At 53.3% G+C, this 14,050-nt stretch overlaps 2 protein-coding genes across 3 annotated transcripts in view; one reads left to right on the forward strand and one right to left on the reverse strand.

Moving 5' to 3' along the window:
• Window positions 1-1,985: 1,985 nt before the first annotated feature.
• Window positions 1,986-9,715, forward strand: R3HCC1 (R3H domain and coiled-coil containing 1; the record flags this gene model as incomplete). Its single annotated transcript, XM_080675478.1, has 9 exons — window positions 1,986-2,021; window positions 2,636-2,743; window positions 3,161-3,288; window positions 3,716-3,826; window positions 4,627-5,230; window positions 6,234-6,406; window positions 7,825-7,895; window positions 8,427-8,522; window positions 9,406-9,715. The coding sequence occupies 9 exons, from the start codon at window positions 1,986-1,988 to the stop codon at window positions 9,540-9,542; spliced, it is 1,464 nt and encodes a 487-aa protein (XP_080531604.1). The 3' UTR covers window positions 9,543-9,715.
• Window positions 9,716-10,674: 959 nt separating this feature from the next.
• Window positions 10,675-14,050, reverse strand: part of LOXL2 (lysyl oxidase like 2) — a 101,751-nt gene continuing 98,375 nt past the window's right edge. For both annotated transcript variants that reach the window (XM_080673937.1, XM_080673936.1), the window contains exons 13-14: window positions 12,239-12,350; window positions 10,675-11,573 (exon numbers count right to left, since the gene is read on the reverse strand). In XM_080673937.1, coding sequence (XP_080530063.1) covers window positions 11,494-11,573; window positions 12,239-12,350 — 192 coding nt within the window. In that variant the 3' untranslated portion in view covers window positions 10,675-11,493. The remainder of the gene's footprint in view (window positions 11,574-12,238; window positions 12,351-14,050) is intronic.

Genomic DNA, 14,050 nt, shown 5'->3' on the forward strand with positions numbered 1-14,050 from the left:
GAAGAAAATAATAAAGATCAAAGCAGAAATAAACAAAATAGAGTCTTTAAATAAACAACACAAAAGATTAATGAAACCAAGAGTTGGTCCTTTGAAAAGATAAACAAGGTTGACAAACCATTAACTAGACTCATCAAAAACAAAGAGAGAGGACCCAAATAAATAAAATCAGAAATGAAAGAGAAGTAACAACTGACACCAAAGAAATACAAAATATTGTAAGAAAACATTACAAACAACTACATGTCAACAAATGGGACAATCTGGAAGAAATGGATAAATTCCTAGAAACATACAATCTTCTAAAACTGAATCTAAAAGGAACAGAAAATCTGAATAGACAGGTTACAAGTAGTGAAATTGAAGCAGTAATAAAGAAAAAAAATCCCAACAAACAAAAGTCCTGGATCAGATGGCTTCACAGGTGAATTTTATCAAACATTCAAAGAAGAACTAACATCTATCCTTCTCAAACTCTTTCATAAAATTCAAGAGGAGGGAAGACTCCCAAGCTCATTTTACAAGGCCAGCATTACCCTAATTCCAAAACCAGAATAAGACACTACAAAGAAAGAACATTATAGGCCAATATCCCTGATAAACATAGATGTAAAAATCCTCAACAAAATATTAGCAAACAGGATCCAGCAATACATTAAGAAGATCATACACCATGATCAAGTGGGATTTATTCCTGGGATGCAAGGTTGGTACAATATCTGCAAATCAATAAACATGATACATTGCATAAGCAAAATGAAAAACAACAACAACAACAACACATGATCATTTCAATAGATGCAGAAAAAGCATTTGATAAAACCCAGCACCCATTTATGATAAAAAAAAAAAAAACCACCCAACTCTTGGCAAAGTGGGAATACAGGGAACATATCTCAATATAATTAAAGGCCATATATGACAAACCCACAGCCAACATTATACTCAAAGGGGAAAATCTACAAGTATGTTCCTTAAGATTGGGAACAAGACAGGGATGTCCGTTTTCATCACTCTTATTCAACATGGTACTGAAAGTGCTAGCCAGAGCAATCAGACAAGAAGAAATAAAAAGCATCCAAATTGGAAAGGAAAAAGTAAAACTGTCGTTATTAGCAGATGATGTGATACTGTATATAGAAAACCCTAAAGATTCCACCAAAAACTTACTAGAACTGATAAATGAATTCAGTAAAGTAGGAAGATATAAAGTAAATATCCAGAAATTGGTTGCATTTTTACCAATAATGAACTATCAGAAAGGGAAATTAAGAAAACAATCCTAGCCCTAACTGGTTTGGCTCAGTGGATAGAGCATCTGCCTGGGGACTGAAGGGTCCCAGGTTCAATTCCGGTCAAGGGCATGTACCTTGGTTGCAGGCACGCCCCCAGTAGGGAGTGTGCAGGAGGCAGCTGATCGATGTTTCTCTCTCATCCATGTTTCTAACTCTCTATCCCTTTCCCTTCTTCTCTGTAAAAATCAATAAAATATATTTTAAAAAGAACTTTAAAAAGAAAAAGAAAACAGTCTTATTCACATTTGCTTCAAAAAGAATAAAATACCTAGGAATAAATTTAACCAAGGATGTAAAAAACCTGTACTCAGAAAATTATAAGACACTGAAGAACGAAATTGAAGAAGCATATACTGTGTTCATGGATAAGAAGAATTAACATAATTAAAATGTCCATACTATCCAAAGCAATCTATAGATTCAAAGCAATTCCTATCAAGATACCAATGGTGTATTTCACAGAACTAGAAGAAATATTCCAGAAATTAATATGAAACCATAAAAATCCCTGAATAGTAACAGCAATCTTGAGAAAGAAGAACAAAGTTGTAGGAATCATGTTACCTGATATCAAACTATACTACAAGGTCATAGTAATAAAAAACATCATGGTACTGGCATAAAGAGAGACATATAGATTAATGGGACAGAATATAGAGCTTAGAAATAAACTCACACCTTTATAGTCAAATGATATTTGACAAGGAGGCAAAAACATACAATGGGGTAAAGGTTGTCTATTCAATAAGTTGTGTTGGGAAATTGGACAGATATGTGTGAAAAAATGAAACTCGGCCACCTTTTTACACCACACACAAGAATAAATTAAAAATGGATTAACGACTTAAATGTTAGACTTGAAACCATAACAATCGTAGAAGAAACCAAAGACAGTAAAATCTCGGAAATTTCTCGTAGCAATATTTTTTCCCGGTCTCTCTCCTAGGGCCAGGGAAAAAATAAATGGGAGGATAAGTGGTGATGGATGGAGACATGGGGTGGTGAACACACAATACAGTATACAGACCATGTGGAATTGCACCTGAAACCTGTATAATTTTGTTAACCAGTCTCACCCCAATAATTCAATAACAAGGAATAAAAAAGAGAAATGTTTTTGGTGCCCAGAAACTTCCTTTCTCTTTATTACTCTGTTACTCCCCTAGGGAGGGAGGGATACAAGGAACCGGAAAATCTGGTACCCGCAAGACCTATATAGGTGCCACTCAGAAGTGTTGGCTGGATTTAGAACACAGTGCGCGCTCAGGGGCAAAAAAAAAAAAAAAAAATCAATTACACGCCCTCTGCTATTTGTGCGATGCCTCCCCCGGGCCGCGCAGTGGCGCTGCGCCTCCGTCGAGGCTTTTGTCGGGCGCGAAGGGACGCGCAGACTTCTGGGGCTCCTCCGACAGGCGGTGGCGAACAGCGCGGCTGCGGTGAAGGCTGCGGTGAGTGTGGCGGGTGGGCTTGGGGCGGGTGCGCTCCTTCTCGCCGGCCCGCGCTCTCCGGGCCCCTGGCTCCAGGCTGGGGAGGGCTGACCGCGCCCCTCAGCAGGCTCGAGGCGGCCCGGCCCTAGAGCCAGTGAGCCTGGGGCGAGCGCGCGCAGCTTGGGCACAAAGGCCCCGCAACATCGGGCTCGCGTGCGGAGGCAGCGTGCTCCAGCGCGGGCGGGGGCCCCTCCCGTGCCCAGCTGCTGTGGTGCCGGGAGATCGGGACACGTTCCTTCCCCACCTCGGAGCCTGCTTCTCTCTTGTCGGAGGAGAGACCTCGACCACGATGCCTCCGAGTCCCTTGCAGCGCCGACACTGCGGGGTTGGAGGGGCTGGGTCTGTGCTCTGATCCTGCCCTTGGCCGTCTGCCCACAGGCTCTCCCACCCATCACCCTGGCCCTCCTTTGCTTGGATGGCGTCTTCCTCTCCCCGACGGAGAATGACTTTGTGCACCGCGTCCAGGAAGAGCTGGACCGCTTCCTGCTGCAGAAGCAGCTGTCCAAGTAAGAGTGTTGGAGGGGCCCGCCCTGCTGCCTGGAAGGGCAGCGTGCACCCCGCCCCTCTGCCCCTTCCCCAGTGGTGCGTCCAGGGTAACGGGCCTGCAGTTGTCTTTGACCTTGGCCTTTAGATTTCCCGATCTGCACTCTGGCCTCTCCCAGATACATTTTTCGTCTGTAATTCTGAGCATTACCTGGAGACTGAAGGGGCCCAGCACAGGAATGGGGACAGGACAGTAACTCCCTGTGATAACCTCTGCACAGGTCCTTTGCAGTCAGCTTGAGACGCAAAGGGGCAGGGGGAGCCTGATATTAGGCCACCTTTAAACTGGGAGGGCACCTGGGGGGTCAGGCCTCAGAGGCTGCTCCTGGAGCCCCTGCTCAGCACTCCTCTGCCCCTTCCCAGGGTACTTCTTTTCCCCCCACTCTCCAGTCGCCTTCGGTACCTGATCCATAGGACGGCAGAGAATTTTGATCTTTTGAGCAGCTTCTCTGTGGGGGAAGGCTGGAAGAGGAGGACGGTCATCTGTCACCTGGACATCAGGTGTGTATCCTACTGCCTTCGAGGGCCCTCAGTAGTTCCTTGTGGGTGTGGGCAGGTGAGTGATCTGATCAGCCTCTGGGAGGAGGGAGTGCAAGAGCGGGGAGGCGGCTTGTCAGGAAATTGGAACAAGGAGCCCCCGGCTGCTGCCTCTACCCTCAGCCTCAGTTGCTTAAAGTCAGCGGTGCCTGTTTCAGTAGTGGAGTAGATGTGCATTGTTTGTGGAGTTCATTTAGCAAATTCAGCTATACGTGTTGGGCCGAGAGAGAGAGAGAGAGAGAGAGAGAGAGAGAGAGAGAGAGCAGTTTAAGCAATGCGGGTGTCTGCCCATGACTCGGAGCGTGTGCCCCAGAGGCCATGGAATGAATGTGAGAAGCACATCTGAGCCTTCACTCATCTCTGTGTCCATGTGCATTTCTTAGGATCTTATAATGACAAGAGCCCAGTGTTTGATTTCTTTTCTTTTTTGGGGGGCGGAGGGGGGGGTTGCCAAAAGCCGGGATCGAACCATGTTTAATATTTTCCTAATACCACCAGGTATTTACCTGGTACATAACGGAAGTTTCGGCCATCTCTAACGTGCTTTAAACACTGGAGGGAGAGCTTGGCTGCTTGGGGCTACTTCAGAGATAGTGTTCAGCCTCTGCTAGGATGCCTTCCTAAGGCATTTTCAGGGGTTGTTTTGGTGTAGGGTTTTGCCTAATGCTGACTTGAGAGCCTCAGGCCTGAAGGGCAGGTCGCTCCAGTAGATCATTTTCCTTGAGGCCCAGACATGCTCTGATTACCTTCTGTTCCTGCTTCAGGTTACCCAGTTCAGATGGACTCTCTGGCCCCTGCCGCCCTCCTGCCTCCCACCCTAGCAAGTCCCGAGGGCCTTGGCCCCCCTCAAACCAGGGACTGGCTGCTGGTCCCCGAGGGGCGCGGGCAGGTGGGGGGCGGTGGCATCGAGGACGCAAGCCGGACCAGGCTTTGTACGTGCCTCGGGTACTGCGCAGGCCAGAAGAATGGGCGCTAACCCCTACCCCGGGGCACAAGGTTGACATTCCCGCTGGCAGACTCCTGGAAGAGCCTGGAGATGTTGGTACTGGGGACCCCAGCTCCACTCAGGAACCTCCCGTGTTGATAACTCAGACAACAGAGGACCTACAGGGCCCCGGCCCGCCATGCGAGAATGAGCAGCTGCAGGACCCAGGGGGAACTGAGCCCTCAGGGCCTGGGAGCCACTCAGGGACGGGAGACAGCCTGGAGAAGGCCACACAGCTTTTGTCCGGTGCGCAGCTGGACTTGGAAGAGGGGAATGGGAGTGAGCCGGAGAAGAGTGTGGCAGCAGAGGAGGAAGAGGAAAAGGTGGAAGTTGAGGGGCCTGGCAGCTTCTCCGAGGAAGATTACAGTGAGCTGCTGCGGGAGGTGATGAGCTCTTAAGGCCGGAAAAGGGAGGGCAGAAGTGAGGTGGGTGCAGTCCTGGGTGGCTGGGACCAAGGGATATGGACGGGCGGGGCACGTGCTGGCTGAGAAAGGCCGTGTGTTGGGTGATAGGGTCCCTGAGGAGACATAGAGGTAAAGCACGGGGCTTTGGCCCAAAGGAATCAGGACTGATACTGTGGAGGGAGGAGGCACATGCATATTGGGTCAGGGGTATGGATTTGGGCCCCAGCTCAACCACATAGGAGCTATTTGACTACAGGCAAGTCCTTTTGCTTTTCTGAGTCTCAGTTTCCTCATCTGAAAAATAGGTGATAATACCTCCTTCACAAGGTAGCAGATAGGTGGTATGTGGACTTGCTTTGTAAGGAACTACAGATGTTGGTCATGAAAATTAAAGACTGCAGATGTTGGTCATGATTTTTTTTCTTCCGCCTGAATCTTTGTCTTACAAATCTTGTTTGCTTGGAATAGTGTCTCCCTGACACTGGCTGTGGTGTTCAGATGGGAGGGCAGGTGTGTTTTATTGCTATTTTATAGGTGAAGGATGGAGACCAGAAAGACTTGCTTAATATCACGTCATTTAGGAGGGAAGGAAAGATCCTGGACTTGCCCAGCCCTGTCTCTACTGACTGTGCATCTTTGGGCAGAATTACTTAATTCCTTGACTTACAGTGTCCCCTTTTGTGAAGCAGATATATAGAATAGAGCTTTCAGGATTCTATGAAACATCATGTGTGGGTGCCAGTCACCCAGTGGGGACTCCATAAAAGCAAGTTCCCTCCCCCAATACCAGCCCTTCTCCATCTTCCACTCCAATATGCTGCCTTTCCTAGGCTCCTGCCAGGTGTGGCTCCCACGGGAACCCACCCTTAACATTCTCCCCCCTGCCCACCCAGAAGCCTGCAGGACTCTGTGTGGGTTTGCAAGCAGTTGCGTGGAGCCCTGTGCCAGAGCTCGCCTGGCTGAAAGGCCTGATCTCACCCAGATAACAGACAACCTGACCCAGAAGGAGATTCAGGTGGAGAAGATCCATGTGGACACATCCTCCTTCGTAGAGGAGCTGCCCGGAGAGCAGGACTTCGCCCACGTGGTGGAGATCTACGACTTTGACTCGGCACTCAAGACTGAGGACCTGCTGGCAGCGTTTTCCGAGTTCCAGTGAGTACAGGCCAGGCTTCGGGGAGGCAGAGGAGGCGGGGTGCTCCCTCTAGAGAGGAGCTAGGACACGCCTTTGTTGTTGGGCCCCTCTCCCGGTGCCCAGCCATCTAGAAAGAAAGGCAGAAAGTAGATGCCAGTGTTGTGGGCTCCATACTTCTGGGCAGTTCAGCCTACTGGCCATGCAGGGGAAGAGGAGAGCGATTTTTGGTTGTAGACGTGTTCCAGAGGCCCTAGAGCTGGTCCTACTGGCACATGAAGCACCCTTGCATGCCCACATGCCTGCCAGGCCCAGTGGGGCCCTCCTCCCGATGCAGGATGCAGGCAGCCCTCCCCCCACCCCCGCCACCTCCTTGTTCCACATCCCAGTTACCCAGTCAGTCCGTCAACAGAATGAAGGGCCATTTCTGTGCAGGAACTGAGTCTGGGGAAGAATCGGGGTGGAAATGGGAGCCGAAGGGATATACCCAGAGAAAAGACTTCTCCTGTTCCCCCAAATTTCTTAACTCCAACTCCAGTCTTCTTTTTTTTTAATGCTCATTTTCCTTTCTCCAGTCCCCCTTCTCTTTTCCTACATATGCTTTTAAAAATCCCTTTCCTGTCCTAGCCGGTATGGCACAGCGGATAGAGCATAGGCCTCTGAACTAAAGAGTCCTGGGTTCGATTCCAGTGAAGGGCACGTACCTTGGTTGTAGGCTTCTCCCCGATCTGGAGGCAACCAATCGATGTGTTTCTCTCACATCGATGCTTCTCTCTGTCTTTCCCTCTTTCTTCTACTCTCCTTAAAAACCAATGGAAAGGGCGAGGATTAACAAAAGAAAAAAAGTCAATGGAAAAAATATTCTCAGGTGAGAATTAACAAAAATAAGTAAATGAATAAATAAAAATCCTTTTTTCCACATGGCCAATCCAGGGCACCTGTGACTTCCTCAGGCAGCATAGCCTTGGCCCGCAGAGGAGCTGGGGTGGGGAGCTGCTGTGGCCTCAGACTCAGTGCTGCTCGCCTGAGCACCGGGAGGAAAGTTGACCGGGAGCAGTAACGCTAACATGCGTATTTTAGGTCCTGTCCCTTGTCCCTACCACACAACCTTTTTGTCTCCAACCCAGACCCCTACGCCCTTGGGGGCTGTGCCAGTGCCAGTAGGAGCCTTCATCACCCTTGGTGTTGCGTCTTTGAGTTCTCTCAGTCCTGGCTTTGCCAAACCCAGGAGTAGGTACCCACCCGACCAACGGGTGGTTTGTCTTGCTGAAGCCAACCACATGGTCTTCAGAGAAGGTCTGTTGCGAATGATTGTCTCCTTCCCCGAGGAGATGGAACTTGTCTTGGGCTCATAGTGTTTGTGGATTGGAGGTGGGAGGGGACTTCCTTTAGCAGAAAGGGTTTTGCCCTTTGCTTTCATAATCTCTCTTCCCTGTCTCAGAGAGAAGGAGTTCAAGATTCAGTGGGTGGACGACACGCATGCACTCGGCGTCTTTCCCTGCCTGGCCTCAGGTAGGCGGCTTCACGTGGGCTCGGCCCTTTCTCTGTCACTGACAAGCGAGGGGCCCTGGTCTCCCTGGTGTAGACCGCCCGTGTCCAGGTTGCAGCCCGCTCCCAGCCCTGATGTGGAAGTCCAGGGAGCAGGTTGGGCTCTGGGCCAGGCAGTCACAGCCTTTCCTATTCACGTTAGTGCCCTCCGTTCAGAGGCTTCGGGTGCAGGTCACGCTGAGCACACGTCACAGGCTAAGCCCTAGGTGTTTCACGTGTTGGAAGTGCTGTTTTTTTAGGTTTAAAGCAGCGCAGGGCGGAGGGTGGAAGCTGGGCTCGCAGGTTTTCCCTCTGAGAGCACCAGGGGCCGTGCAGGCGTGTGGGACGGGGGCGGGTGGGCAGCTGGCACAGTGGCCTCCAGGCAGCCCTGTCCCTGGGCTTCGAATGGGCGCATGAAGTGGCTGCATTTATTTTGGGTGGTATGTGTGCTCCTGAGCCCTGAGGGGGCCTTTCCAGGAAGAGGAGAGGATGGCCCCAGATGTTTTCTTTCCACAGCTGCTGAAGCCCTGACCAGGGAGTTCTCAGGGCTCAAGATCCGGCCCCTCACGCAGGGAAGCAAGCAGTCAAAGCTGAAAGCCTTGCAGAGGCCAAGTAAGGGAGCGGCTGTCCCGCTGGGGAGGCCGTGTGCGTCGGTCAGTCCCCCTTGTTCAGCTCTCTGCGTTAGGACCCCTGAGCTCAATGGCCAGTGGGGTGCTGCTCCCACACCCAGGTGCCAGGGACGCCCAGCAGGCATCTGCCAGCTGCCCTGTTCGGGGCTTGCCCTCCTGCTCACACCTGCTCAGGGAGAAGCTGGGTTTTTTTCCGCAAGTCTGTGGGAACCATGTTGAGCGGTAGGGTAAAAGGAGTCCGTCCTGCGTGTGATCCTGGCTTTGTCACTTATTTAAGTTGACCTTGAGTGAGCCACCTAATGTGTGTGAGTTGGTTTCTTTCTCTGTAAAATAAGCAGATCATACAGAGTATGCTGGAGGCGTAAATAAAAGCCTGGCAGACCTGCCAGGAGAGGAGAGGCATACAAAAGGGGCTAAATAAGTGACGGCTCCTCCCTGGCCCCTTCTCCTTCCAGAAAGCATGATGGGGACTTGTAGAGGCCAGCAACACTGGCCCAGGAGAGGCCTGCCGATGCCAACCACTCTGTGGATCGTGTGGCCTTTGCCCTGTGCTTCTGGGGGACAATAAATGCCCTGTCTGTCTAAGAGCTCTAGGTGTCCCACCCTGACGTGATTTCCCTTCCAAATGGCCCTACAAAGCAGGGAGGTGTCCTGTGCCAGTGGAAAAACAGGCAGGGCACAGAGAGGTGGCAGGGTTAGGTCAGGACCCGGCAGCCCGAGGCGGGCCCCTCTCACTGCATCTGGCCAGGCTGCGGGCACACTGGTCCTAGAGGTTGGCTCAGATGGCCTCTGAGGCTGCTGTCGCTGGGAGGAGAGGTGGCCATGGTCTTGAATTCAAGTCCCCACCCCACGGGGTTTCCTTTCAGAGCTCCTGCGTCTGGCAAAGGAGAGACCACAGACAAGTACAGCAGTGGCCCGGAGGCTGGTGGCCCGGGCCCTGGGGCTTCAACACAACAAGAAAGAGCGGCCCGCTGTTGAGTCTCCTACCTCCTCGAGGCCCTGAGAGGCCCAGCCAGCCTGGATCAACACCCCGTGACAAGCTGGTACCTCAACACCACAAGCCTTTACAGAGCAGCCCTGAGCTCCCGTTGGAGCGTCACTGTGGGGCGTGGTGGGCTTCAATTTGGTCTACTTCCAGAAGTTGAGAAAAAATAAACACTTAACAAGTTCTCATAATCTGCCCTGGCTGGTGTTGCTCAGTGGTTAGATCATCAGCCTGCATGCCGAAGGGTCATGGGTTTGATTCCCAGTCAAGGGCACCTACGTGGGTTGCAGGTTCCATCCCTGGCCTGGCCAGGGAGCATGTGGGAGGCAACCAGTCGATGTTTCTCTCTTTCCCCCTCCTCCCCTCCCTTCCACTCTCTCCATGGAAAAAATACCCTCAGGGTGAGAATTAAGAACAAGTTGTGATTGCTTCAAAATATGGTCTGCCATGGGACACTAGAGGGTGCTGTTTGCCTCCCATTCTAGACCTGGGGACGCTGAAGACATTGGTCACTCCGCTGTAGAACCTGCCCAGCTTGGGGAGCAGGTTGCACCCATTGTGTGACAGTGTGACACTTGCGCGGTGTCCCCTCATGAGCTGGGTGTCCTAACCTGCTTTGGGGAGTGCAGGGTGGCTGTGGCCATGGCAGTGCTGCTGGCCCACCCTGGACTGGTCCCAGTGTTTCCCGTCAGTACGGGTTACCAAAGGGCTCCTTGCAGAAACGAACGTGAACAAGGCCAAGTGGTGAAATCTGAAGTGGCCACTGCGTTTGCCTCCCCCACAAGAGCAGATGCCAGGACATCTTTGTGGTGACAGGCCCCGGAGCACTCAGTTTTCTGGTTTGGATGGAGTCCGTGTCGAGGCTAGGTGTCCCTTCTGGTCCTAACACAACTGCTGTGTCCCCTGACAAATTTGGGCAAAAAAACAAGAGCTCAAGAGAGGTTGTGACTCGTGTTTTTGAAACCTCCTTAGGCAGCTCTCAAGGGGCAGCCGTTGCTCCTTTGGGGGTGTATGGAAGGGGGCCCCCTGCAGCCACAGCAGACCCCAGCTCTGCGGGAGTGGACCTGAGTGTATAAGGCTCCCTTACGGCTGACTGGACAGGAGCTCTGCTGCTCGGGGGCGGGGCAGCGGTCCAAATGAAACACAGACGCATGTCATCAACGTTTTATTCAAAGTTTCAAGTATGTGTAAGTGTCCGTGATGACACGGTGTTCGGTGAGTGTCCTCGTCACCCTGGACCCTGGTTATAGCACCGTTAACAGTTACCCGCAGCCTCGCAACGACAAACGTGAGCCACACAGGGGCGGGTTTTCCTTTGAGCTATATTTTCAAAGGCCTAGATCGCCAATATTAAATACCACTACTTTGTGTTTCAAAGTCCATGAAAATATAATATAATGATGATGTCTTGAAAATAGGACGCAGGGGGTGCGGGGAGAAGCACCAGCTCTGAGCTCACCTCTCAGAAAACCTGTGGCAGCTTATTTTATATGTGGACAGAACGGAGGGGAGGAGAGGCAGTGTAGTTGGAAGAGAGCGCTAGACATTCAAGTTGGCTGGAAACGACCTAAGAGGAGGAGAAACGAGCCAGCCTGACCCCCTCAGGTTGTAAGCTGGCATCGCCAAAGTGGCACCTGAGGAGAAATGGCCCTAGGTTATCAGTGGTCAGCTGAGGAGGGTGCTGTCAGGCTCGGGGGGCTATGGTTTGGGTGGGACACGATGACAGCCGGGGGTCCCGGACTGGATGGCTGGTGCGCTGCTCCCACGGCCTGCGGACAAGCTCACTCCCGGAGGCTGCTGGGCTCTGCAGCAGCCCCAGCAAGTCAGGAGCACCCCTTCCTCCTGAGCGTGGCCGTGGCCGCAGTGTCCAGACGGCGGGCGAGCGGGCGAGGGGAGGGTGGCATCCATCGGGCAGACAGCAGTGGGAAGAGGAGCTGCAGCCCGCAGGCGGGAGTGGCCCGCAGCTGCCTTACCGCGTGGAGAGCTGGTTATTTATGAGTCCACTGAAGTGTTCAAACTTTTTTTCCGTCTCTTCACTGAAGGAACCACCTGAAGGGTGGGCATCAGAGAGACAGTTTAGCAAATCAGATGCGCAGCCCTGGCCCTGGATGAAATGGTCAGCCGCCGGCCTCGGGCCCTGGAGCCACCACCCTCCACCAGGGGCCTGCCGGGCACCTCTCCATGCCACCACCAGGCAGTGAAGGGGTGAATGGACACCGTGGGCTCCGGCTGCCCTCACCACGAGCGAGGACCAGAATGCTCGGCCTCCCTCCCGTGCCCCAGGTTGTGTAACGCAAGGAAAATTTCTTTTTTGGCGACGAAGGCCACATTGGTTCACTAGTTTCTAGTTCCGGGCAAGAAAATGATACACAGAGCCACAAACTGCTGACGCCCACATGTTTGAGGGCACATGCACGATGAGGTGTGGCCTCAGCGCCCGCCCCTAAATAGCTGTGGGGTCTGTGCTGGCCGGTGGTTCCGTACTGCCCCCTTGGCCAGGCTGGTGTGAAGCCCGACCACAGCCAGGCCATACGTGTGTCCCCTGCGTGGGAAGGGGAGGCTGGCTGCATCCTGAGCTCTGCACCCAGATGCGGGGGCTGCTCTGGCTCCTTGAGGAAGCAGGGACGCTCTTGCCTGTGCCATGGGGGGTGGGATGGGGGGACCTGACAGGCCTGGTGGCCCCCCCCCCCCGGGGGGCTGTCCAGGGGCCTCACCTATGTGGCAATTGTACATCCAGATGCGGTGGCCGTCGTAGCGGGTCCTGCACTTCATGATGTTGTTGGTGTAGTCAGACTCGGCCACCTCGTAGTTGGGGTTAATGACAACCTGGGGAGAGTTGGTTGGACTGGCTGTTGAGTCCTGCCTCAGCCACTCGCCACCCAGCCCAGGGCCCTGCTGAGGCCGGCGCTGCCTCCAGAGCCGGTGGCCTTGGGAGAGGGAGCGTGGCGGTGCTGAGGAGCCAGCGCAGGACTGGCCAGAGCAGGTCAGGCAGGCAGCAGGCAAGTCCTGGAGGCGTGAGATGCCCCTGCCCCTCAGTGTGATTCACACACAGCCCACCTAAACAGCCTTCGAAAGGGGTCTCCCTCTCCTGGGTGCCCTGGGAGGCCTGAGGTGGGGAGAGGCAGGAGTCGGGGCCTGGGGAGGGCACAGAACAGGCTGTTGAGGAACAGAAGGGGGCAGGACGTGCTGAGACAGGGGAGGGGCAAGGACAGGCGCCGTGGGAGGTGGGAGAAGGGCCACCCTGCGCGTTGGAGACCAGACACGGCTGCTGGCGGTGTCATCCAACTGTCCCTCCTGCTGTCTGGGCTTTGGTGTTACTCTAGGCCAGTGGTCGACAAACCGCGGCTCGCGAGCCACATGCGGCTCGTGAGCCGCGGTTTGCCACTCTGTTGACTAATGAGTTTGCTGACCACTGTCATATACTACCCTTTACCTCTTTGCACACAATATGCCACAATTGCCTAACCCTCACAGCTTCCAACTACACGGTAACATTTAGTCTTGTCCAGTGGTCGGCAAACTCATTGCCGACCACTGCTCTAGGCCATCCCTGAGCCCTCCCTGCTCGGCCAGCCCAAGGGCCTGGGCTGTGGTGGAGACTGGACCCCCTTGTACCCTTTCTGTGGATCACCCCAGCTAAAGGGGCAGGAATAGAGAGGGCTGTCATCTGGAGAGGGTTTCTGTGAGGGACGGAAAAGGGACAGGAAAGGGAGATGGAGTGGGGAACCCAGAGGAGAAAGGGAGGGGGAGGGGAGAATAGACCAGAGCTGCACCGGACTGGGGGTGAGGTACGGGGGACAAATGACAGATTTTCCCTTGAGGGCCCTGCCATGCCCAGTGGCTGAGGGGACAGTGCTGCCCGGGGTCTGTGGGGATGAGGGAGTGGCATCTGCCAGTTAAGGAATAGTTTCTAGGTTTGAGGCCTAAAGATCCTCCCGTCCAGGAGGGCTTGGGCATGAATGACCCTTTAGCAGGCTGGCTGGGCCTCCCAGAGGTGCGGACCACCTGGGGCCCCGCATCTGGTCCTCTTGTCAGACCTGCCCTAGGCCATGTCCCTCTTTGACACTGTCTTCTCTGCTAAGGCCGGCAAATGTCCTGCTCTGGAATGGCCTTACTTTTCTTTGATCTCTTTTCTACCCAGCAACCTAGCTGTCCCCTGTCCCGTGCTCCCAGCCACACATGGCTCACAGCATGGGGCAAACAAGCCCCGCCCACTGAGGCCTGTGTAGCTCCTTGCCCACAGGTAGCTGCGCCCCCAGGGAGCCCACCCCACAGTGTAGCCATGAGGGCAGCAGGTACGGCATGGCTCATCTCTGGGGCCACCGGGGTCAGCTTGACCCACTTGGGGTGGAGGGTGGGGACTGAAATGCGTGGTCTCCCCGATCCCATTGGATTCTCATTCTACGATTCCAAACCTGGAGAGGGCCTGTGGGACGGGGCTTTAGATTATTAGATACAAGATCTGCTGTGAACCCAGGAATGGTGAGAAGGCAGCTAGAGCAAGGCCTCCAGGAACCTCGTCACCC

This window comes from Plecotus auritus (assembly GCF_963455305.1).
Source record: "Plecotus auritus genome assembly, chromosome: 6".
Classification (NCBI taxonomy): Eukaryota; Metazoa; Chordata; class Mammalia; order Chiroptera; family Vespertilionidae; genus Plecotus; species Plecotus auritus.